This window comes from Rhopalosiphum padi, chromosome 2 (genome assembly GCF_020882245.1).
Source record: "Rhopalosiphum padi isolate XX-2018 chromosome 2, ASM2088224v1, whole genome shotgun sequence".
Classification (NCBI taxonomy): domain Eukaryota; kingdom Metazoa; phylum Arthropoda; class Insecta; order Hemiptera; family Aphididae; genus Rhopalosiphum; species Rhopalosiphum padi.
The window spans coordinates 65081473-65109342 of record NC_083598.1 but is presented as its reverse complement, the minus strand read 5'-3'; the positions used below and the strand labels follow the sequence as shown (position 1 = coordinate 65109342).

At 27.3% G+C, this 27870-nt stretch overlaps 1 protein-coding gene and 4 non-coding genes across 5 annotated transcripts; 4 read left to right on the top strand and 1 right to left on the bottom strand.

Annotated features, from left to right (window-relative positions):
- The first annotated feature begins 813 nt into the window (after positions 1 to 813).
- On the top strand, positions 814 to 4659 carry LOC132919036 (dual specificity protein phosphatase 14). The gene is made up of 4 exons (XM_060980389.1): positions 814 to 862; positions 943 to 1222; positions 1430 to 1664; positions 3521 to 4659. Exons 1-4 carry the CDS (start codon positions 814 to 816, stop codon positions 3728 to 3730), a joined length of 774 nt encoding a protein of 257 aa, XP_060836372.1. The 3' UTR covers positions 3731 to 4659.
- Positions 4660 to 6944: 2285 nt separating this feature from the next.
- Positions 6945 to 7016, top strand: Trnam-cau (transfer RNA methionine (anticodon CAU)). The gene has a single exon. It is a non-coding gene; the product is annotated as a tRNA-Met (tRNA).
- Positions 7017 to 7683: 667 nt separating this feature from the next.
- On the top strand, positions 7684 to 7755 carry Trnam-cau (transfer RNA methionine (anticodon CAU)). Its single transcript has one exon. It is a non-coding gene; the product is annotated as a tRNA-Met (tRNA).
- Positions 7756 to 8944: 1189 nt separating this feature from the next.
- Trnam-cau (transfer RNA methionine (anticodon CAU)) lies at positions 8945 to 9016 on the top strand. Its single transcript has one exon. It is a non-coding gene; the product is annotated as a tRNA-Met (tRNA).
- An 8436-nt stretch (positions 9017 to 17452) lies between these two features.
- On the bottom strand, positions 17453 to 17574 carry LOC132923539 (5S ribosomal RNA). The gene has a single exon (XR_009661195.1). It is a non-coding gene; the product is annotated as a 5S ribosomal RNA (ribosomal RNA).
- Between the last annotated feature and the right edge of the window lie 10296 nt (positions 17575 to 27870).

The following is a 27870-nucleotide window of genomic DNA, read 5'->3' as shown; positions in this document are numbered from 1 at the left end:
GAAAATACGATTGGACTGAGTTCCAAATTTCCAATACTAAAATTAAAAATAAATTAGATAATATACTCAATCTTACTGTTATTTAATACCTATACCTATTTGTATATTCGAACTAAAATTACCTATAAAACAACGAAACTCCTTGTAATATTATAAGTTGTTGAAAACTTTAAAATGTGCATACAATTAATTTATTGTTTTTTCTCGTGGTTTTATTAGTTATCTTATTATCATTCTTATCTCACAAGTACACTTTCATGTGCAATTAAATTTGTTCTTGACTTTCGAAATTGTATCTTAAATTTACAACAACTAATTGTTGAATGCATATGAATACCAATAATAACACCCTTTATCAGTTCTAAGAATATTATAAATATTATGACGATATAAGACAAATATATAAATATAATGTCGTTTGACGTTTGACGTTTATATCGTTCTATCACTGAATATTTATATAATCACAGTAATATTAGAATTTGGAATTAATTCTTGAAAATAAACCTTAAAGTTGTTTACTGTAAACAGAATGAATTACCATTAAATTAAATTAATTAAATTTGTCCGTAGTATGATAATATCTACTCGGAAGTCGGTTTACACAGAAACTGTATTCGACTTTGAAAAAAAATATTCAACCCTCCTCGATATGCATAACATCATAATCGTAACGATAACACGCAGCGGAAATGTTACAATACTAATCGAACTTCTTATACTTCCTCTGCGAACTAACCACATAACAGGGTCAAAGTTATCGGTGCAGCCGGTGCAGGTCCGTGTAATATAGTAGTAATAGTAATAATTATGATGAATTACTACATTACATGCACACTGAGTGAACGTAACAGTGGTAGTGGTAACTGTCGGTCATAAGTCGGTCGAATAACAAAAACAAAAATTTAAAATAACAATAATAATAATTATTATTATTGCAAGAAGAACAACATCAACAACCGCGGCGGCACATTGGTCCGCACGAGTGCGCGGCGGTCGTCAACTACGGCACGGCGTCGCGCGCGTTGCACCGGAGGAGTGAGTGTTATAAAAGCTCGTGTCCATCCGCATTCTCGAAACAGCCGACTGCGGACATCATGGCCAGCACTGCAGTATTACTGGGCAGGTATTCGCCGCGATCCGCGGATCTACCGCACGACCGACGTAACAACAGGGTCCCCGTCAACGGCGGATCCGCCATCGTTCTCGACAGATCGGACTTGTGAGTACTCAATAACGTCGTTATACAATAACATAATAATATACAGTGAAATATTTCCCGCCAAAAAAAAAAAATATATATTTGAAAAAAACACCCACTTAATTTGATTACGCGAAGTGGACATTTTTTTGATTTTAAGATTTCGATTACATATTTAACCGAATGATATTATAATGTGTTAATAACATAATGTTTTTACCTTTGTAGATTTAGCGTGTCACCAATTTGTCCCGGACTGGCTCTCTGCGGGGCTCTGTCCATTTACACGGATAAGGAGACGGTGGCCGCGCTTCGGCCAACGTGCCTGATCAATTGCGCCTGCGAACTGCCCGACACACCGCTACCGGACACCGTGCACAGGTACCACAAGGTACCGGTGGCGGACACCCCGGTTACCGACCTCGGACCACACATGGACACGGTTACCGATCTCATACACCAGGTATATACATTACAATATGCCTATTAACTAATCGGTATTATCCATATGTATCGATGATACAAACTATTTTCAACTATTCAGACCACCGATACACCTGAAACCAAACAAAATTCGTTTTCTATAAACATACGTAAAGTCAATAGTTATAGTAGTTATAGGGGAGTACCTAAGTTATATTTATATATGTGCACTAGTATAAATAGTCGTAAAATATAATTGATCACAGTGATCACACTTTATAATACGTACAATAGTTGATACATTATACTCATAGATAGGTATTGATGGTGAATTGCATTTATTATAGGTATAAAAAAAAGCTTGAAACTATTATAGGCGGATTATCACGTCAATATTTTTCATGTGTGATTTCAAATGATAATTTAACGTTTTATACGCATTTTTATTTGCTACGCATATTTTCTAATTTATGGGTACGAATAATTCCTTTTGAAGAAATATGCGATTATGTACATATCTAAAAATAGAGTGGAACTATTTGGAAACGTAAATGCTGAATGGAGTTCCAGCCCGACACCAAATTAATAAGTTTATTTTAAGTGCTAATGAATAAACATTTTTTAATGCTATGCAAAATCCAACTATCCAAGCAACTAAGTCCTGTGTCATAAAATTTGACATAAAATAATATTGTGAATTTATTAACTTTCAATTTAATTAATAGGTACAAAGAATAATAACAACAATCTGCTATATTATTAAAATAAATTGACACAATATTAAAATAAAACAACGTAAATGTAATAAATCTACAATAGTTTTCGTCTTTACATGATTTACATGATTAATAAAATGTTTTTATTTTAAAAATTAAGTTCATCTTATCTTCCAAAAATGATAACAATTATTTTTATTTGACACTTTATTTTACAATATATTAATATAACACAGTTACATAAACTCCAATATTGTTTATTGGTTATATCTTAATAATGGGTTATCATTAAATAATTTTAGTTATTTTTTGTTTAAAAAAAAACTTTGGAAAATTAAAAACTTAAAACTATTCATAATAATTAATTGTATAAGTTAATATTTTAGAAACGCTATCAAAAATTTTAAAATTTTAAATGTTATCTAATTATGAATTATCATATTTATAGAAATATTTATTCAAACACTGAAACAGGTGTTGAATTAAAATGCAATATAAATTATCAAAATTACCTTAACGGCTATATACATAAACAAAAATATGTACACATATGTGATACATTTGCGAGTATTGAATATAGGCCAGGGGGAACACGTAGGATTAATCGCTTGGCGTCCATCCCGGTATGCAATTCCTATGGGCCGGTAGCCCGTCAAACGAGCATGAAAGAAAACGCACTGAAAACCGGAAAATAAGCTGTTGTCAGATAAAAAACAAAAATGGCTGTCAACGGTATTTTGAAAAGTTTCTGCCAGAAACTTTAAAAAAAATGAAAATCAAGAGGTAGATATTTATAGGATTGTGACTTGTAAAAAACAAACATTGGGTGTATTTATAAATTTCGTAGAAAGAATGGTCAGGTAATACTTATATGTCAGCTTAATTTAGAAGTAAACAACAGTTATGTACATAATATGGCTGTAAAACTGTAACCGTGAGAAACGGAAGGTTCTATTTCCGTTTTTACTTTTAATGACAGACGACGAGATGTCTAAAAAACAAAATTATTAGTTATTATACAAAATTATTTTAAAAGAATAAACGCCTTATTATAATGTTACATTAAAAAATATTATTAATAGTAGAATTATTATAAAAAAACATCAATAATATTAACTATTATGTATACCTTTATCAATAATTTATTAACAATACATTCTATTTTTTTTATTTTTTGTAGGAATATATTTCTGGAGGTACGACAATAATACATTGTGCAGCTGGAGTGAGCAGATCAGCTGCTTTTTGCATAGCATACTTGATCAAATATCGTGGTATGACCATGAATAGTGCATATCGCCACGTAGCCAAATGCAGACCTTGTATAAATCCAAATACAGGATTTATTAGTCAACTAATAGAATTCGAAGGAAAATATAGAGAGGAATAGCAGTGGATAAAATAACGTTTATAATACACAAAAATCATTCCAAATATAAATAATTATTGTATTGTATATAGTTATTGACGTTATTGTATTGTAAACTTTTTAAATGTTTTAATTCCTATAGAATAATTATTTTTGTTTAAAACTTTAAAATTGTAAATGTTATGATCGATTCTATGTATATGTATATCGTACAATTTATATGATACGTTTTAATTATTTTATCTTTTAAGTGTTATTTGTAATAAATAATAATATAAATATATAATATTTATATAATCTACATAATACAAATGCAATGTTCATGTGTCCCTATATAATACCTATGACTTGTATTACCTTCATAGTTTTTTACATACTGCATATAAATAACACATTTAAGTAACACTAACACGTCTAAAACACTTGCAGTAAATTCCTATTTATATTTTAACATAACAACTATTTATTTGATTGATTTAACAAATCCTAAATCATGTATCAGAAACCTATTATTGTTTCGCTCCTCTCATGCATCAACGCAAACTATATATAAATATATAAATATAATTTATAATAATTAATAAACCATTGTATTTTAAAAACGCGAATCTGAATGAAGTATTACACACACATACACACGACACTAGTTTTCAATTAATTTAATACCCTCATCATATACATTTAACATCTATATATACCTACTATATACTTATTTTTCCTTTAGAAATACTATTCTATTGCATTACCTAAAAGATACAAAAACTCTTATTTTTATATAAAATCGAACAATTTAATATAAACCTTATGCTCAGAATGTAGTTTTAATTTTTTAAATAATATGTTAATTTTCAATTTATACAAAATAAATATAATGTGTACCTATATATTGTACGTCGTACAATAATAGTAAATGTGATATAAATTATAATATTCAGACATTAAACTTTAAATATATTTTTTCTATGTACGTCAAGTTTTCTCTCCATTTAGAACCGCGATTATAAGTCAACAATAGTGGATAGAGAACTATATTCTCTCCAGTACTTCCCCTTATTCCTAAACATGTACTATAATTATAAACTTCCTATGAATATATCAATATGTGTACTGTATAGGTATATATTATAACATATACTATAGTGATACTATAGTTGTAGAACAATTGATGTCAATTGTTTGGTCGAAAATAAATAGATTTATTATGTGCAGCATTAAGATTCATAAAGCAAATAACGTAGGAATAATAAGTATATACAAAGGCTACATTTTAAATTTAAAAAAATGTTTACATTTTGGATAGCTATAATTTGAAGTTGAGCACTGTCGTGTTCTTTTTGGTCAATATTGTAGAACGGATAAATAAATTATCACCTAAGATTTATTTGTATCATATATTACTAACATGACCGATAATAACGAAATACACTAACAAAATTGTTATTTTACCTTAACTTAAGGTAAAATAACTGTTCTAGTATGAAGTTCTATTTTGTATTCGTCTTTCATTTTAGTTTCAGTACATTTTTGGCAATAGTCACGTAGTTTGGGCGTTGTGAATGGTATTTTAGTGACGGAAAATAACATTTTATTACGTCACTGTTGCACGCATATTTTTTGTTCATGTCTAATCAAATGAATGATAAATATATACTATACCTATACGTATATGGCTCGGTACATTTACCTTATTTGTCATCCATAACGTAAACTTAAATGTAACACTGTATTATTTTTTTTATATTAATAATTTACTTAACATTAAAATCAACTGCGAGTGGGATAATAGGTAATAATAGTTAACGGATTATGACAATGTTCCGTCAAAAAATGTTCATTACCTACGCCAACAACGTATCATACTAATGTATTTTTAGAGAAATAAAATTAATATGTATAAAAAATCTTAATGAAAATGTTATTTAAATTCAAAATAACTATTTTATAACTTTTATTTAATGAAATGAAAAATTTAGTTTTAATAATTAAATATATAGGTAATAAACTAATAAATAACAATTATTGAATCAACATACCTATATAAATAAAATAAATTAAAATACATAAAAAATAATCAAATATTAATTTAATTTAATATAATTTTACCATTAGTTTTAATCATAAAAAAGGATCAAATAACAATTAGAAAAAAAATCAAAATATGTATAACAATATAATTCTTATTAAAAAGTAATGTTCCATATTTATCTGCTAATTATACAACTAATAGACAATAGTTTTCCTCAATTATTTTATATTATTTTCAAAATTAGGTTTATAATTATAATCATTAAAAAAATAATAATAAATGTTAAATTCTATACATAAATGTATCTTAATATTTTATACTAATACAATATTATTTATAATTTTATATTATTATTTTAGTATAGTACCATATTTTGTCTTTATTTAAATTTCTAACATTATGTTTATTTATTAATTAAATAATCTGTTATATGTTTGTTTCGGACTTAACCATCTCAATTATCATAAGACCGTGGTTCATTTATGTTACCTATGTAACATTGTACCATATAACATGTACGATATATAATATATATATATAGTACATTTTTACATAGGATGTAATAATACTATAATAACTAATAAGTAATAATCATTAATTACTAGTAAAATACCACAAACGTATCTGCTGCTGCCATAGCGCCGTATGCAGGTAGGTACATAATTACATACATATGGACATTGTACATATTATGTAAATATATAATAATTAATAAGTATTGTGTATAATATAAAATTTATTACTTTTGACCCCTAAAAATACCAACTTTAATTTCCACCCAATCTGCTACCAAAAACCAACCTTTAAGTAAATTTGAAAACTGAAACATTATTACTACTTTAATACCTGATGATATAAACAAAAAACTTAAATCATTATTGTAATATAAATAGGTAAATTCATTGTTTCCATTAAGAATCTCAAATTTACTTAAGTTTTCAAGGATGGAAAATTAGGAACATAAGTTTTTTTGCTAATAATAAATTGTTATATACCTTACAGATTACAGCAATACCTGTGTATTAATTTAATCAAATATAACATATTTACATAGTACCTACCTATTACATATCGGTACCATTTTCCGATATAATACATTAATATTTATATAAATATATATACAATATAATATATAAAATATGTACAAGGGATAATAATTTAATCTGCAGGGTATTGAAAGGTATACCATACGCCCACGCATTCATCGTTAGCAGAGTGGCGCAGTGGAAGCGTGCTGGGCCCATAACCCAGAGGTCCGTGGATCGAAACCACGCTCTGCTAAACATAATTTTTATAAATATTATAAGAATACTACAAAAATTGTACATTTTTGTGGAAAATAACATACACAAGTGGAATGTGATTTTAATTATTTATTTTTAACCACTTGTAACTATTTAACCATGTATCCGATGATTTAATCAGAATCTATTGATTAATGATGAATAATGATATATTTTAAAAAGTTTTTTAATACGAGTTTTTTGAGATCATGTGAAAAATAACTTTATCGTATATGGATCCTATATCTTTATTCTTTATTCATATTTATTAAAAATTAATATGCTCCCTGATCAATATTGTTTTTTTATCATTGATATATCAGTGATAACACATTTGAAATTTAACACATATCTATCATTATAGTGACCTAATCGATGGCGTTTGACAAGGTTCGGTTAGGTCGAAATACACTTAAAAGCTACTAAATTATAAATATATTTTAGTAAATTGTTTAAAACAATTATCACTAATTAGTTCAGTCATTCTTGAAACAACAAATCGACAAAACTTAAATGTTTATTAAAACTTTAAAATATAAAGCTCTAACTAACGCTTTCAGTATGATCCATTTGGTCTTTCATATTTATCAAAAGTATTTTTAAATTTTTAATTGTTATCTTATTTATTCAATTGTTATGATTAACCGAGTAACACATTAATCATTAGCAGAGTGGCGCAGTGGAAGCGTGCTGGGCCCATAACCCAGAGGTCCGTGGATCGAAACCACGCTCTGCTAAACATTATTTTTATAGTTGAACTAAGTAAAATTAAGAATTTACGTTTTTGTGGCAAATATATGTATACTAGTAGAATGTGATTTAATTTTTTTTGTTTTGTGTTTGGCAATTATCCAGATACTCAAAAGATTTCAAAATACGGCTTTTTTCGTTTTAGTGAAAACTTATGTGGAAATGGACATTTTGTAATCCGATTATTATACGTTAGTATTTTTTTTTTTTTTTTATATTAGAAATCAAAAGAAATGTTTACAAATTAACAATTTAACAAATACAGTTTTGATTACCTACCTCCTGTAAGCTAAAAGCTTGTGTTGGAGGTAAAGCGTCTTTTCAATATTAAAAAAAAAATAATTTTTAATTAATAATTTTAGTTATTAATACTTTTATGATAGATTATCCTTAGCGTAACGAATAGTTTTACAATGATAGGTATTTGATGTTCAGATTGACAAAATTCGATATTTCAACAAAATATAATAATTTTATTGTAATTTTTAAATATTTTTCGTTAGGATTTATTCGTTATTATTTGGATTTTTGAGATAAGTATATATTTAAAATGTCTTCAAAAACAGATTATTTATAAATAATAAAATTTCAATAGACTATAACTTTACCAATTTTGTAATTAAAAAAAATTTTTTATGCAAAAGTTGTTTAGAAAAAAATATTCTATCCGAATCTAATCTGTAAAAAATTGGTATTGCCATTTAAAAAAATAAGTTAATTATCGAAAAGGTTTTAATTTGAAACTTATCTGAAAATGTGTATTTAATAATCTCTTTCATTAACCGAAAACTCCATTTCAATACAAGGTCATCCAACTGAAATATTTAGTGGTACCTCTTAGCGTGAACGCACTGTATAAAGACATAAAGCTTAGGTATAGAATTCTTAAAGACTTAAAATTTTGATACAATCCTATTAAATTTTCATATTGTCAAAATCTGAATTTCTTAAGTTACATATTACTTATTACATTACCTATATGGCTATATAGGTACTTAAGTATGTATTAATATTGTTTATGATAACGAGATTTGAATTTTTTTAACTATTGTACTATTCTTTTATTTAAATTGTATTATATTGTTTACTATCTTAACTTTAATATTTTTTTTATTTATTCTAAATATGCATGTTTTATCTAATTGTTTTTAATCACCAATTCATAAATTCATCATTAGCAGAGTGGCGCAGTGGAAGCGTGCTGGGCCCATAACCCAGAGGTCCGTGGATCGAAACCACGCTCTGCTAAACATTATTTTTATAGAGATAAGTAAGCTACAACGAAAAGTATACATCTTTATTAAAAACACTAGTACATATTTCTCTGACATTCTTTGCAATCTCATTATTTTAGATTCTGACCGGAGTGATAAAGGTATTGATTACAATGATGATTCATGATTTTTAAGTTTAAATTTTAATATAAATATACGGTTTTAGGGATCATGTAAAATCTCATGTGGACATTTATGTAATTGAATCCATATTTGATTATTCGTTTATGAATTTCAAAATATTACTCATGCTCACAAACGTTTTTCGTTGTTTATACTATTTAGTTAGGTCTTACCAGTTTTTAATTTTTTAATTTTATATTTTTAACTTTTTTTTATTATTTTAATTATTAATATTGCACACTCCTATAATTTAAACCTACACATTTCATTTTACTTATTGTTAATTATTGTATAATAACAACAAAAATCAATATTTTTAATCTACCGATAGTCATAATAAATTTGCTATTGGCAATCCTAAGTCTGTGTAAAATTTGTGTAAGTAATCATTAAATATGGCTGGTACAAAATTCGTGAAGTCGTTAAATATCGCCGGTACGCAATTCGTGTGCAGCGATTTGTCCAGGGACTTGTGCATTTATTAAGGGCCTCGTGCCTTTAATTACAACTATGTTTAATATAGACCATAGGTGACTATGGTTATTGGTTAAATAAGTTTTACCTAGTACCTCGCAAAAGGTAGCGCCGGCTCAGTATACAGTAATATACATAAACTTCGATTTCGAAAATTTAATTTTTATATAGGTTCACCGTACACAATATACGCATTATTTTAAATTCAACAATTGTAACAATGAATAGTATGACAATTAGTTAACGATAGACAGTAACGTAGTCAAGAGGGGGAGGGGGCTAAAGAGGTTATATCTCCCCCCTATTAGCCGTATTTTTTATATTGTTTTGAAACATTTAAATTTAAAAATGGAAATTATCTTAAAAATGTATAGTTATTTAAAATAGTAAATACGTAAACGGCAAATCAACGTTAATATGTTATCGGTATATTTTTGTTTTGTTGTTGTTATTGATTTTCAATAACTCAAGTTAAAAGTATTTGCCCCCCCCATAAAAAATCCTGGCTACAACTCTGATGATAGATATATGATGGTCCATTACCCGTAATTAACGGTGTCTAGGTTTCGGTGGAACATAAGATATTTAGATCGGATAGCGGACATCCGTACGTTTATTACGAATCATTGATGAGCAGGGTAGCTTACTAAAAAATAAAATAAAATAAATATAACAATTACATAAGTTTATTTGCATCACTTACATTGTATGCACACTGCACAGCTATACATTTATTACTTTAACCGAAAATCTGCATGTATGTGTTTGTGTGTGTGTGTGTGTGTGTGTGTGTGTGTGTGTGTGTGGAGCGTTATGAGAATGAATTTTACGCTCGTCTAAAATATATATATATTAATTTTATTATATCATATAAATATAAATATAACACGTCATAATGTGACGTTTTAAAAAATATGAATTCGTTGCAATGTTGCCGTACAACGTTATGGTAATACACTAATTAATATTATTATTCACAAATAAATATAATAGGAATAATTCAATAATACAAGAACCTTAGGGCTTATGACTCAACAATAATAATAACAAAGCCAATCAGTATAATTTAATATATAGACGATAATTATTATAATAATAAAATGTAGAAAAACGGAACAACAGGTTCACACAAACAATGAGCGCGCAGTAGCGCATTCGACATTCGTAGTAAAAAGTTGTTGCCTAAAATCTATGTATAAAAACACAGTAATATTATAAATTTCACTTGTGACTAAATTTGTCTGATACGCTCCGTAATACTCGCCTTGTCGGTCATGTACTCATGTCTGTATCTGGTCGCTGCTGATGTCGCACATCTATATAAATCGTGCCCGGAAACAACTGTTCCATTTCAACATTATTAGTGACATTTTTTTTTCATGCGACTCTCCTTGAACTGTTTCCATTGACTCCAATACAAATATATCTCCCAAAGTGTGTATTATAAAAATGTAGTAAAAAATTGCTATAATATTCTTAGGTGAACAATGTGCCGAACAAACTATTGCAAATAATAGCCAAACACCGTCACAGCGCGTGGACTGCTGCAGTTTTTCTTTCACATTAGAAATTAAAAATAATATAATATAATGTAAACGATAACATGGGATATTCTTATCTGATACAACAGTCGTGGTGAAATACGGCAGAATCTGTCATCTGATGACGCCCGGATGATGGCGGTAAACATATCCGGTTCCTAACATGTCCCATTTCTTTAGCGAAGAACAAAATGTCTCCTAAGTACCTACATAAATATGCGAGTTAAAACAATGCCATTCGACTTAATGTGAGTACCAACTCTTTTTTTTTACACTTATTCGTTGTTTGCGTATAATCATAAATATCTGTCTGCATTATACAAATGCTTATGATTAAATTTTTGTCTTAAAAAATAAATAGTAATCATTGATTTTCTCATACATTCAAAACATTCACAGACTTGCGCAGATGTAGCACGTAAACCTGACTTTGATACGTAAATATAGAATATCACATTTTATGTTATTTAATAGGTTAGGTTATTATCATTATAGTTATCATGTAAATAGGAATGATAAAATAACAACAATAATAGTTATTATTATTATCGTATACACAGGTACGTGTCTCGATAATAATTAGAAAATCATTATCGAAGTAATAACGGCGTCGGCTAGCTGTGGCGGTGCCGCGGTGGCAATCTCAATCCATCGCAGCCTGACTTTTGTACAATCGATTGGTAATAAATCGTTACGTAACAGTTCAACGGCGTTACGGCGTAACGCTAACAGCACGTAACGACTGGCACGCGGGAACACAGTGTAACGAGTATGCGAGACGTGTGTACAAAGGTAACGGCAGATGAGTCGATGACATCCAGAATATTATGCGGACGCGCGGTAACGGAACTGCAGTATAACGCCAGTAACGCACGATGTAACGAGCTCCATTTCAACAGCATGACGTACATTTGCGATTTTTTGAATTTTGTTATAGACATTATTTTGCGGATAATTTGCGTGATTTTGCGGACTAGTTTTCAATTTTTGCGGACAAATATTTTTTTAGCAAATCAAAAAAAACGGTTGACGTGCTGGTGAAATGTTGCAAAAATTAAAAAAATTCGATTACTTCACTTTTTAGTATACCATTATTTTGCGGATAATTTTCTAAAAAACTATTTGTCCGCAAAAATTGAAAATTAGTACATAAATTTATGCAAATTATCCGCAAAATAATGTATATAACAAAATTCAAAAAATCGCAAATGTACATGCTGTTGAAATGGTGCTGATGTAACGACCGGCGATAATAAACGTATGTAACTCGCAGTGCTTGCGATCACGAGTGAGCGAGAAAAGCGGCGGCACACACTTCATCAATATTGATTTCGTGCAATAATAAAACGCGCGCTATTTTGATTAGTCGTCATAATCGATCGAGTGGTCTCTGGATGATTACATCAACATTTTCAAACATGTATATTATTAATTATATATTATGTGTAATTTTTAATTGAATGTTGTTGTTTTTTTAGTTATGTGTGTGTGCGTTTATTCTAAATTTACAAACAGTTATTCGACTGAGCCGTTCTTAGCTCAAAACGCGGTCTCGATGAGCTCGTGTTTTGCGATTATTATTACTGCACGTACGATTCTATAGGCGCAACACACGCGCGTTAAAGTAAAAACTACTCGTTGTTCTGGTTTCCGCGACGACATGTATCGCGTCGTTTTTTCGTGACGAACTCGTGGTCCGAAACAAGATGGTCGATCGCCGAATCGGAGTCGCACGTTCTCAATGATCTGCGACGACACACGTCGACCGGTATAATATGCGGTATTATAGCACCCGATCCACGGCGCGATAAATGGTATTTTGGCATTTTGCTATTCCGAAAATTTCATTTACGCACGTATCATATTATAACATCAGTACGCGATATAATATAATATACTCGTAGTTTGTATTAGCCAGATCGATGTTATTTTACCATGCAGTAACGTACCTATATTGCCTATATGTTTAGCCATTCTATGCGCATTACGTGTGTTACGAGAAATGGCATATTTAAGAATCCGGGGAAGAAACTCTGCTGTATAGCATATTTTGAGTAAACATTGGCATAGAGAGAGAGATTGCTACTTTAATGGACGTGTTAGATTTAATCTCGATTCGACTTAAGTCATTGCACGTACTCAAAAACGATTCTGAGCGGAGGACTGATCCTCTACAATTATTGTGTGTGTGTAGCTGCCAGCTTATAACAATAAATTGGTGTAAGTATGTTGAAAATCATCAATTTCGGTACTGATTTAATTTGAATCGAAATTGATCTCGTCAACTACTGACAGCCTCTTTTTTCAATTCGCTTTGCATCCATTTTTTTTCTCATTATTTCTTTTTTTTTTTTTGAGCTTTTTAGTAGTTGAAATATCAATTGAAGTCATAACCATTTTTCTCGTTGTTCTTTGATCTATTATAAATACCTGCTCGATAATTGGTACTTTTCGAGATTTTTCACAATTTCATGAACTAAACTCAACACATTTACATGCTGCAATATCAAAAAAACCGTTTTTTGCTTCATTTTGGAAATTTTCTAATTTTTTTTTAGAGTATCATTGCCTACAGTATATTATAATATTTATCATGGTACGTTTTTGTCATTTGCAACACATGTGTATGAGATAACCTAACCATATTTTTTCTATATCAACTTCCAACATTTCTCCTATAGAACTTACACTAAGTTCTTTAGAGGTAATCTTGGGTTTTAGTATATGTTTCACAAACAAATAATATTGCATACAATTTTCAATAGTTGGAAGTACATTGTTAGCATCTCCAAAAATTATACATTTTAATTTATTTCTGGTCAAAACTCAAGTCATTTTGAACGAATATTTAACGAACATACTCAAACAAAATAAACTTTACGCGACTCCGTACGAATATACAGTAGTACTAAATGTAAAATCGAGTTTGTTTATTCAACTAAATAATGCTGAAACTAAGATAAGATAAGATAGGACAATTCGTTAATAGAATAACCCAATAAAACAAGCCAAATAATTGTACTATATTTAAAATATCTTGCAGCACTTCTTAATCTCAACCTAGCTATATTAAAATTTATATATAGCACATAGGGACCAAAACACATATTTCCCTAACTATTAGAAAGTTTATATTTAAGATTCATTTTTTCGATCCACCCTAATATACATACGTATATCGATCAGGCGCTTGCCTTGTCGGCCGGTAATTTAATTGTGAAAAAGGGTAGAACACGATTGAGAACGGTCCTTATCGACCGTACCTTTTTTAATAGCACGATTGAGAACGTTCTTACCTGCTAACTTTTATGCAACATTGCCACATTAATTACAAATAAAAATAATAAAAATACAATATACAATATATATAAGATATCAATCACTATATTTTGGTTACAAAATAAACTTACCTGGAATCTATATTTTAAGTATAATATAACGTACGGATCGGCCGTGGCGTGTAAGACGCGTTCCGTTCAAATCAGACGAGGAAAAATAATTGATTATTAAAATTAAATGCGTTATAATAATAACGTTACACGTTTCCACCAAAAGTGAACCTTTCCTTTTTCCACCAAAAGCGTATTTTTCCCTTTTCCACCAAATGAGATCCACCTAACTTAACAACGTTTTCACCAAAACAATTGTTATACTACTCTTATATTAAAACCTTTAATACAGTAATAAGTTTATTTAATATACTAATACTGAGTTTAAAAAAATGATATATTATGGTATATATACTTTAGCTGTTATGTATGTGTGTACTCATATATTATGTAATTGGATGATATATTTTGTTTTTAATTGTAGAATATACTTTTTGTGAGTTTTTCGGATTGATGTAAAATGTATAAATACACATATTAACAATGTCAACAATTGATTAACAATTTTTGTAACGTTTATGGTATTTGATTGTATGTTAAACCGTTGCCGTGTTTATTACCTTTTATATGCTGATTAACCAAGATTATATTATAACGGGACAATATTTGATAAACAAGTGAAAAAGTTGCACAATTTAAATTGTGCATTACAACTGTGTGTTAAAATAAAATGTGTTATAGCTTTTAATATAAGCGTACCTAGTATACAATTGTTTTAGTAAAAACGTGGTATATTATCTTATTTGGCGGAAACGGATATTGATGAAAAAAAGAAAGACACACTTTTGGAAGAAACGGGTATCGCCTGTCTATACAATAATTGTTAAAATAATAGATTTATGTAACGTCATAAATATATACTAAATTCCTAGGAGGTACTTACCTATATAAACTACTTATACCTTAGCATATTACGCTAATAATATACCAAATTAAAGAAATATAACATTTAAACATTTAAATGTACATTTGACCAATGGTTTTCGTGCTGTATAATGTCATGTAACGTTTATAAGGTATACAAGTCTAAAAGCGATCACTGTTTTTTTTAACAGCAACAGTTCGCTAACCAATATATGTTGTCGATTTTAAAGTTCTTTAATAAAATTATTTTATTTTTATATTTCATTTTCATATTATGTTATTACTTAATACTTATCTATAGTAATTATTGCTAATTAAGAATCTATACTTATCTACATATTAATATATTATTATGATTTTTCTTGGGTTGAGGACTTCTAGTTATTTTCTCTAGTTTTAGTTTTTCTAGAAAGGTCGCAGAACTCGCAGAACAATGTGAGTGATGCATTTATTTTATATAACACTGAATTAGGAAGTTATATTTAAAAAAAAACGTTTGTATGTTATTTTATCATTATTGCATATACAAATTAGACAAATTAAGAGCATAATATTATAGAGTACACATCATAATTTAGAACGTTTTGGTATTTGATATAATTGTACAACATAATATAACGAGCTGTTTAAATATAATTTGTTGGTGTAATGAACATTTTTACTGTTTGTATTAATGACCCACAAAAGTACTTATAATAAGTGATCTATAGCTAAATGTTGCTCTAAATTTAACAATGTGAGATTTCCTATCTTGTTTTTAATTTATTATTTAGTAGAATTGTTTTTTAATATTTATTTAAATTTACATCTGATATAAAAACATTAAAAACTATATATCTAATCATATATTGCTGGCTGCTAATATTTTTAATTATAATATGTTTAATGTTGAAATACCTAGGTACATAATAATAATATTATTTATTTAAGTCGCACAGTTTATTGTTACAGTGTTATTATTACGAAGAATACCTACGTCAAATAATTTATTATTCAGTTCTGAGTGTATATTGTTATAACGTAAATTTGTCGTAAAATATATTAATGTATATTATTATCATAAACTATCTAATAAATAATAAAGCAAAATAATATTACCGATCGCCGTGACTGCTGCGGCCGGCCCAGCGATGCTGTCGAATTCAGCCAAATCACTTGATTCACTTGCAAATGATGAGCCCCAAAAAGTAGACAGTGATGTCGTCGATTCGATATCAAAACAAAATGGATCGGTTCCCAATATTGGACTGATATCGGGTGCGGGTGATCCGTTGGAGATCCAATCATCGTCATCGGTACCAACGCAGCTAGTATCTACGGACTCGGCCAAACCGGACGCCGAAAAGGGTGACTTCACTCGTTTACCGAAGAAACCCTGGAGTTCGATGCCGAACATTCACATAACGTTTGGTGAAACCGAAGCAACCGACATTGAGTGCATTTCTATGAAAGTTTTAAACTCGACCAAACCGGACGCCGCGAAGGATGACTTCACTCGTCTACAGAAAAAACCCTGGAGTTCGATGCCGAACATTCACATAACGTTTGGTGAAACTGAAGCAACCGAAGTTGAGAGCATTCCTATGAAAGTTTTAGCCGAGATTGAAAATGAAACGAAACCGGCCTATGATGAGCACGTTTATTCAGATCCAACAACCAACACCAGTCATGGAACCACCACTGAACGTAGACGCCGTTCGTGGTGGAAACGTACTAAAAAATTCGTACGTCGAATGTTTTGTTGTGGTGCGTAATATACTAATATAGCCTATAGTTTAAAATATAATACAGTGTGATTATTTTAACTTGTACGCAGTTATAAGTTAAGTATATTATATATTATATATTTGAACCTAAAAAAGTTCCTTATAGCTTTTAGGGTTAGGTTAGGTAAAAATATTTATATATTATATAATTAAAAAATTTAAAAAAAACTTGACAAAGATAAAAAATATCTTAATATTTTTTAAGTTAAAATTGGAAATAAACATTGAATTTATTAAAAAAAAAAAAAAAAAATTCCAACGGCACGTAGTGTTCCCAAGCGGTCACCCATCCAAGTACTACTAACTACGCCCGACGTTGCTTAACTTCAGTGATCGGACGAGAACTGATGTATTCAACGTGGTATGGTCGTTGGCGATGTGTTAGTAGAAAATAATAGTAATTAAATACCGTAATCAAATGTTTAAATTTTTTGGTGATGGTATAAGATGAAAACTGAATTCTGTTAATTTTCAATATTTAAAAAAAAAAAAAAAAAACTAAAAAGCAAACACGACACTAAACATAAATGTTTAAATTAAGTTTTGATTTCACAGTAAAACATACTTACTTACTTATTTACTTATTATATACTAATTTAATACTATCGGTATTGCCAGTATTGGTAAAATATTTGCCATTTGGTCAAAGTACCTACGACCTACCTACCTATTAGTTAATATGTTATATTTGTCATGTTGCATACTTAATGAATACGAATTTCAATTGGATTAGAACTTATAGTTTATATTTTATACTTACAAAACAACGTTTCAAAACACCAAAAAGAGATGCTATTGCATTAAAATCCCAGCCTTAAATATTATTACTAAAAGTTAAGATAAATGACAACGTCGCTAGAAAATCGTTCTCAATCGTTTGATTTTAAGGTACAAAATATTGATTCTTTGATCTGCCGACATCGTTCTCAATTGTGTTGCTAAAAAGGTAAAACGTTCTCAATCGTACAACACCGGTGAAAAATCTCGACTACCGTCGCAATATGTCGCTTTAAATATATCGATAAAACAAATTCGGCTTTCAAAAAATCTTTAAAATTTAATATAAGGTTTATTATAAGTTGTTCTTATGGTAGTAAAAAAAAAAAAATCAAAAATCGTTAGTCACATTTTTTGCTTATAAGCTATTGTACATCACAATTATTTAAATATAAGTTATCATATAATATATCCTATACTAATTATCCTATAGAGTATAGACTGACAAATCATCTCCGTACGTAAAATGAATATATTAAAAACAAAAACCGATTTAAAAAAAAAAAATCAGAGTTCTTGAATGAGGACATTTTAGCAATTCGTATCCAAAACAAAATTTTTTTTTTGAAATGCTCTCCTCAGGGAGTATGGACGTATAGTATTTACGTTTTACGCAAAAACCTAATTTTATTTATATGTTATGTCCGTATTAGATTGATGATAATTTATGAGCCGTGTGCTACTATCTACTGACTATACATCTAAATCATTATTTTATTATGGATGGGTTTTTAGAATTTTATCATAAGAAATATCATGGAGATATCACGGATTGAATTCATGTGTTTTTGGTGCTGCCTATCTTACATAAATAATAATAAATTACGTTTATTTACAATAAGCGTGAAATTATGCAAAATAATAATTATTATTTATGTTATGAAATTGTACAATTAAATTATATAAAATTACATGCGTAGTGCATTCTTTCACGATTGAAAAATTTGTTTTTATTCATTGTTAATAAAATATTAAAATGAGTCTAAGCGAAAATCTTTTGAGTAGCATTAATTGTAGCATGAATAACTCAGGTTAAAATTTGGTATATAAAATAAATTGTTGCAATTGTATAATATTATATTTTTTTTGCCGTAGTTTACATATCGACTTTTAAAAAAGGTGTAATTTTGCCGCATTTACCCAAAATTATTGGGACTTGTACCCAGTGTTTGCCATCATTGTCCACACCAATTGGAACTACGGATGTGTGGATGATAATCAAAATATGTTTAAAAACATACAATTTATGAATAACATGAATTTAAATGTTTTATATAATTAAAAATAAAAAATATATACTCTATACATAATGTGTAAACTGTAAGTATAATATGATTAAATATATATATATATATAATGTATTGTTAAAAGTATATAAAAAAATTAATTTGAATTTAAAATTTAAAAATATAAAATTAAAACACATTTTGAAGCGTATACGCGCGGGGATTCAACATCTTGGGTACAGCTGAATTCGTTGTACCGAGGAATTCATTTTATATGTGGCGTACCCGGTTCTGTTCTCCCATACCTGATATCCTTCGAAAGTTTTTGTCGTCAACTTGAATATTCAGCAATATATGATTGATTGACTTGTGCCTGTCTATGATGAATATTCTGCATAAATGGAAAACCAAGAATATTTTATACTACCCAGAGACGTACATATGATTTTCTTGAGGATGTATTATTTGAATATCTGTTTACGATAGATTGTCACATAGACCATGTGTGAGCACTAAGCAGTTTTGTGTTATAACATATTGTTAGTACCTACTTCGTAAGTGTTTGTGTAATTTCTGAAATTATTTTAATTATTTTATATAATATAATTTATATTTATAATTTATAATTGACATTTTTATGTAAATTCACAACCGCTTTATTAAATTTATATTTATTTGCATGTACCTATAATGTATATCATAATTTACCTATATTATATTTTAACAATTTATTGTTAAAATTTTTTTTATTATTTTATATAATATAATGTTTTATAAAATAGACATTTTTAAATAACTATTTACATAAAATATTAATTTTGGCGCAAATGATATGTCATTTTTGTTCCTTTGGCGCTTATGCCATACAGCCTAAAAAAAGGTCAATGGAAGGAGTCTATCCCTCAAATCATAAATCCGTCATTGATACCACCCAACGACAAAGGAATGAGACTTTTCTTATCGTATAATATCAAGTTATTTATTGTGTCAAACAAGCAAAATAGTATTCGTTATGAAAATATGTCAATACAGATAAAAATCAAGATATAAATTTACTATTTTTTGTTATAATTTATTTAATTATTATAATATAATGCAATTAAAATTAAATTTATCATGAAAAAAGTTGATAAAGTAGTTAAAAGTTACATAATTATGATATCAAATTTAACAAATTGTTCATTGAAGAAAAATCATCCGAAAGAATATATCTATTGCAAAATTCACGTATTGGGTTTGGACCAAGAGCTGAAAAATAAATTATTGTTAGATTTATTTCATTATTTATGGCATTCAATTGTCCTACTTTAAACTCGTAATTTAAAAGACTAATAATATCAAATTCTTAACATCTACACCCCGGACACAGGCACTACTTTTTTCGTCTACATCCACATTCTCTTTTTGATCTAATATAAAAAAAATAGTTTTTCCTTTTGCATATAAACAATGCATTTTTTTCGTCAGTGGTTACACGTTCAGCATTTTGAGAAACATTGTTTAATATTAATTTAAAAACCCATTTAACATAACTGAGATGCTTCTATACCAGCTCTGTACTCTCTAAAAATATATTGTGTTTATTGAAGTAATTATTGTATAATATAAGTTCAAATTATTAATATTAAATTATACAGTATTTATTTACAACGCTTTTTAAGGTTAGGGAAGTCACAGAACGTCCATTAAAATACAAAGATCAAATCCAACAATATAATAGAACCGCTTTAAGTCGATGTGAGTTTATTAAATCTTGGTATTTAACCATATATTCACTAAATCACATAAAATAAAGTTTTTTTTTTTTACAATATTTAAATGACGAATTACAAATAATTAACTGTGCAGGTATAGTATATTATACCATTATAATTCTCAAAATGTATTACATAAGGTTAGGTCAGGTTAATAAAATACAATTATGTTTATTAAAAAAGAAGAAACTATACTTTATCATATTTGGTCACAGAAAAGAAGTGAGAGAAAAGAGGAAAGTCATTTTTAAGTGAAAATAGATGGGACTTCAGGCTTGATAATTTATATCTGTCTGCCGGGATAGATTTGTTACCCTCTTTAGTTGTAGAAAATTGAAACGTATTTTCACCGAATTTTTTAATTCTTTACATAACATTATAGACAAATATTGTTGTATACGTTGGTCGTTGACTGATTCCGGCCGGTCATATTCTAATTTACAGTTCCACTCTACAGTCTCTTACTTAGGTAAGCCTGGGCAACTGGCCCACATAATTTATTTTACTTTGTAGGTGACATCTACAAGGATGGCTTAAAATTTCAAAAAAGAATACAATTTACGCTACGAGATTCGGTAAGAAAGTTGACTGATTTTTTATTTTTGTTTATAACAAAAAATCATCATGTTCGATTAACGAAGGGGCGAGGACAATAACTTAAATAATTGCATCGTATATAAAATAATAGTAATATAGTTATCAGATGCGACATAGGTTGGGATCGATAAGAACAAACATCAACATATGTGAAATTACAACAGTAAAAATAATAATAAATCGAACAATTTGATTAATGTGTATTCAATATAAGATACTTATTGTTACAGTATACAAACACAAAAAGTTATTTTACGATTAGTTATACGTTTTGATTTATATTGAATGCAGACACGATTTAGTTACGTTTTTATAGTATTTCAGTTAAATTTTAATACATGTTTATACATACTATTTTTCATAAAATTGGAGTAATCATCTGAAATTTCTGTAATTATAATTGACAATGCCTTTACATTTATTTTTTATTTTTATTTTCTTACTATTTCAATATGTTACACATCAAACCTGATTGTACATTAAAATATTTGTAATAGTTTGTATCCTAAGAGAAATTAGAAAAAAAGAAAACAATGGGAATATTGAGTTTTTTCAACGAGTTCTATTTTTTTCACATATAAAACCAATAAAAATGTTTCAATCATCAAATTTTACAAAAGATTTTTGTGAAAATTCGATTCTAGTTTAGTTGGTATCTATATAAGTTGTAGTCAGCCCAGAACTTTTTTTAATAAAATAAACAAGTTTATGAATAAACGACATTATTTATGCAACACTAGTTTTGTTCAACATAGATACTATAACAGTATAACTAATCATAAGAATTTCCTATTAGCATTTACAATTAACACATAGCTAATTCTATTCTATTCTATTCTTCGGATTCTATTAAGTCTTTACTGTTATTTAAAATTATCTACCTTTATAGTTATTCAAAACAATTTTGATAACATTATGGTCTATTAATAAATGTTAATTTAATAGCAAAGGATTGAGAATATATAATCCAAGACCATATACTGTAAGAAGATATTTCTTAAATCATATTTCACATTCTTTTTACGTGTTATATCAATTTTTCAAAATGTATTAGATGTAACACTTGTGGAATAATATTAAACTAGTAGTGTATCAATAAAAATAAAAATAAATTATTCAATTACGTACATTTTTTTATACTTTAAAAATTATTGATTGTATAATACAATATGTTTTATTGTTAACAAAAAACGTACGTATAGTTATCTAATTTGTAATTAATTTTATTGTTTATATTAGTTATTAATAAATTAAAAATAGTTTAATGAGTCATACTCATAATAATTTTTTTAAACTGAATACTAAGAATATACTTACTCCTAACTGCCTTAACTAAAAAAATATATAAATATAATTTGCCATTTAATGTGATATAGGTTTAGAAAACCAACCTTAATTTATACGTAGATTAACAAAATATACACTAGCATATTCTTTAAGTAGAATTGTGTAGAATGTAGATCAATAAGAAATCAACAGAAATAAATTAATACATTTTCCGTAGAGATTATATTTTACATTTTTTTAATTAATCTTTACATCATAATAAAACCCAAATCCAACTTATTACACAGAACTAATAATTGTACAGAGTAATTATAATAATAGTGATGCAAATAATGGGTAACTATGCCTATGTGAACACTTTTTACCTATGGATGACAGTAAACGAGAAAAAATTTGAAGATTGATATCATTTAAAAATTGATCAAATACAAATCCCACAAATTTAGCAACAAAATACAATAAATTAAAAAAAAAACAATAGTAATCATATGAAGTATACACTATACGTACTCATTTTCTCTGAAAAAAAAAGAAAAACCACACTAATTAATAAAAATAATATTTACATTATGATTCAATAAATTGTTTTGTGTAATATCTAACAATGATCTTCTTATAGAAGTCAATTTTTTGCATTTAATAATAACAGTTTTTTTATATATGTGAAAAGATATTTATGAGTTTTATGAGCCTGGATATTTAACAGAATTTTCCATGGGCAATATTTGTTGATGCTGCGAGACCTCTACAACTTCACAATATGAGAGTAGTGGTTTCTATTGAATATACTTGGATGCGGTGAGAATTTATATTTGAAATCTGCTGTGAATAAGTTTGCTTTATCAAGATTTAAGAATGCAAGCAGACAGGATACTCTAGAGAAGGTATTTTATTTATTTTTAATTTAAATATTAACTTATTAATAATTCAACACACATAATATACGTAAGCTTATCACCAATGAGGATGTTTTGTGTTGAAGTCACAACCTACCAAAAAGTGATTTTTAATGGTGTTAAAACGAGTAAAATCATCGATATTTTATTTTATGTCAGCTGAAGATAAGTTAAAAAAATAATGATAGGTATATGGTTTTTGAGTGAGCACACTATTTGTGGACTATGTACAGTTATTCAGGTACAATGACCGAATTTTTATACTTAAAAAATACATCACCGACATTTTTATAATTCACTTTGTGAATGACGTTTGTACATTGCTGTGGTTGGGATAATGTAACACAATATTTTGTGTTGACTCATAAAATTCATCATTTAATCTACTTCTATAAAACTTATTGATCATATATTACACTATTAATGATATTAAATTAATAAATGTTGAAACATTCGTTTTTAACTGAGCATTTTTGGTTATCAATTTAAAATTTACATTTTTAGTAAACTTTATTCTTTATACATTATACATTTGTATTGTATCAAAATCATTTAATTACCAATGGAAGCTAGAAAAATTAAAAATAGTAGTTAGTATAATGTATTTATAATTGTTTTACTATACAATCATCATAGATTAAAATTATTAGGATGTCCATCAACACTTGGTTTAAAAATATTTAATATCATATAATAATAATAATAATAATAATAATAATGTTTATTTGCAAATAATTTTTCTTTTTACATAGAACATATCTTAAAGAAAATTATAGATTACAATTTATAATGAGTTAAAATAAAAATATATATTAAGATAATAAGAATGTGTGTAAAAATTTGGATTCATATTGAATGGCATATCTATATACATAACAATACTACTAGAAAAATATACTTAGAAATTTTATTCGTTTTCGACGACGGTTATTGAAACGTAAAAATACGATGTTGTAAATACATTAGGAATTGAAAGGTTGGGAGTACCAGTATCGGAGGATAGTTTAATTTCAAAGTACCGTTATAATGGTGTATGTGGTAATAAATAAAGTAAATTGCTTTCCCCTAGGTGTTTAAAACTATTTTTAAGTAATAATTAATTAAATAAAACTATTAAAATAAATATAAATTAATAATAAATAGTATTCATGTCAAAACACTTTTAGATAATAATATAAATTCTTCAATTGTAGATACCTAACTAGTAACTATATAATAGATTTAAAAACCAATATTTTAAGTAGACAATGTTAACTTATTCCAACTTTGCATTGAACAATACCCGAAATTTAAGAAACATATAATATATTTTTGAACAAAATAAAATTTTTAGTAAAACAAAAAACCAACTTACTTTTATTAGCTATAAAAACAAACAATCAGTATTGATTTATAAATATTATTATTATATAGTATTATATATAATTATGATTCAATAATCAAATCTAGGGCATTGTTTGAAAATGTCTCAATAAATGTATAAATTCTTCACTGTGATACTAATATCTTAAGTTTAAGTTTATAAATAGGGATAGAAATAGTAGTAAGTATTTCTTGGTTTGTATAGTAATTTCATAATATTTTAACGAAATATCTATAAATTAATTATGAGTACTATTTTACTATATAACATCAGCTATCTTCTTAATAAACATCCCAAAATGTATGAATACAAACGTGAAACGATTATAATATTTTTAGACCCTATCTAATGTTTACAAAATCGCCAAAAATTATGAGGATTCACGAAGTGTTTAAAATAATGGAATAATAGTAAATAATATATTGAATAGGTAAGAAACTAGGGATTCAAAATCTTCAGCATTTATTAAACCACATTAAATATGTCAGAATTGCATGAAAAAACAAATCGGGAAACTATTATTATAATTATTATTCACTGTATAGGTGATAAATTCGATAGCCTTGAACAATACCCAAAATTTAAGACTCATATAATATATTTTTGTATAAAATAAAATTTTTAGTAAAACAAAAAACCAACTTACTTGTGTCAACTGTAAAAACAAATAAACAGTATTGGTTTATAAATATTATTATTATAAAGTATTATACATAATTATGATTCAATAATCAAATCTAGGGCATTGTTTGAAAATGTCTCAAATCTCAATAAATGTATTAATTCTTCACTGTGATACTAATATCTTAAGTTTAAGTTTATAAATAGGGATAGAAATAGTAGTAAGTATTTCTTGGTTTGTATAGTAATTTCATAATATTTTAACGAAATATCTATAAATTAATTATACGTACTATTTTACTATATAACATCAGCTATCTTCTTAATAAACATCCCAAAATGTATGAATACAAACGTGAAACGATTATAATATTTTTAGACCCTATCTAATGTTTAAAAATTCGCCAAAAAATATGAGGCGTCACGAACTGTTTAAACTAATGGAATAGTAAATAGTATATTGAATAGGTAAGGAACTAGGGATTCAAAATCTTCAGCATTTATTAAACCACGGTAAATACGTCAGAATTTCATGGGAAAAAAAATCGGGAAACTATTATTATAATTATAATCACTGTATAGGTGATAAATTCGATAGCCTTGATCAATACCCAAAATTAATGAATCATATAATATATTTTTGTATAAAATAAAATTATTAGTAAAACAAAAACCAACTTACTTGTGTCAACTGTAAAAACAAATAACCAGTATTGGTTTATAAATATTATTATTATACAGTATTATATATAATTATGGTTCAATAATAAAATCTAGGGCATTGTTTGAAAATGTCTCAATAAATGTATAAATTTTTCACAGTGATACTAATATCTTAAGTTTAAGTTTATAAATAGGGATAGAAATAGTAGTAAGTATTTCTTGGTTTGTATAGTAATTTCATAATATTTTAACGAAATATCTATTAATCAATTATACGTACTATTTTACTATACAAGATCGACCATCTTCTTCATAAACACCCCAAAATGTATGAATACAAACGATTATAATATTTTTAGACCCTATCCGTTGTTTAAAAAATCGCCAAAAAATATGAGGCGTCACGAACTGTTTAAAATAATGGAATAATAGTAAATAGTATATTGAAGAGGTATAAGGAACTAGGGATTCAAAATCTTCAGCATTTATTAAACCACGGTAAATACATCAGTATTTCATGAAAAAAAAATCGGGAAACTATTATTATAATTATAATCACTGTATAGGTGATAAATTAGATAGCCTTGAACAGTACCCAAAATTTAAGAATCATATAATATATTTTTGTATAAAATAAAATTTTTAGTAAAACAAAAAACCAACTTACTTTTGTTACCTGTAAAAACAATTAACCAGTATTGGTTTATAAATATTATTATTATACATTTATACAGTATTATATATAATTATGATTCAATAATAAAATCTAGGGCATTGTTTGAAAATGTCTTAGTAAATGTATAAATTCTTCACTGTGATACTAATATCTTAAGTTTAAGTTTATAAATAGGGATAGAAATAGTAGTAAGTATTTCTTGGTTTGTATAGTTATTTCATAATATTTTAACGAAATATCTATTAATTAATTATACGTACTATTTTACTATACAACATCGGCTATCTTCCTTATAAACATCCCAAAATGTATGAATACAAACGATTATAATATTTTTAGACCCTATCTAATGTTTAAAAAATCGCCAAAAAAAATGAGGCGTCACGAACTGTTTAAAATAATGGAATAATTAGTAAATAGTATATTGAATAGGTAAGGAACTAGGGATTCAAAATCTTCAGCATTTATTAAACCACGGTAAATATGTCAGAATTGCATAAAAAAACAATTCGGGAAACTATTATTATAATTGTAATCACTGTATAGGTAATAAATTAGATAGCCTTGAACAATACCCAAAATTTAAGAATCAAATAATATATTTTTGTATAAAATAACTTTTTTAGTAAAACAAAAAACCAACTTACTTGTGTTACCTGTAAAAACAAATAACCAGTTATGGTTTATAAATATTATTATTATACAGTATTATATATAATTATGATTCAATAATCAAATCTAGGGCATTGTTTGAAAATGTCTCAATAAATGTATAAATTCTTCACTGTGATACTAATATCTTAAGTTTAAG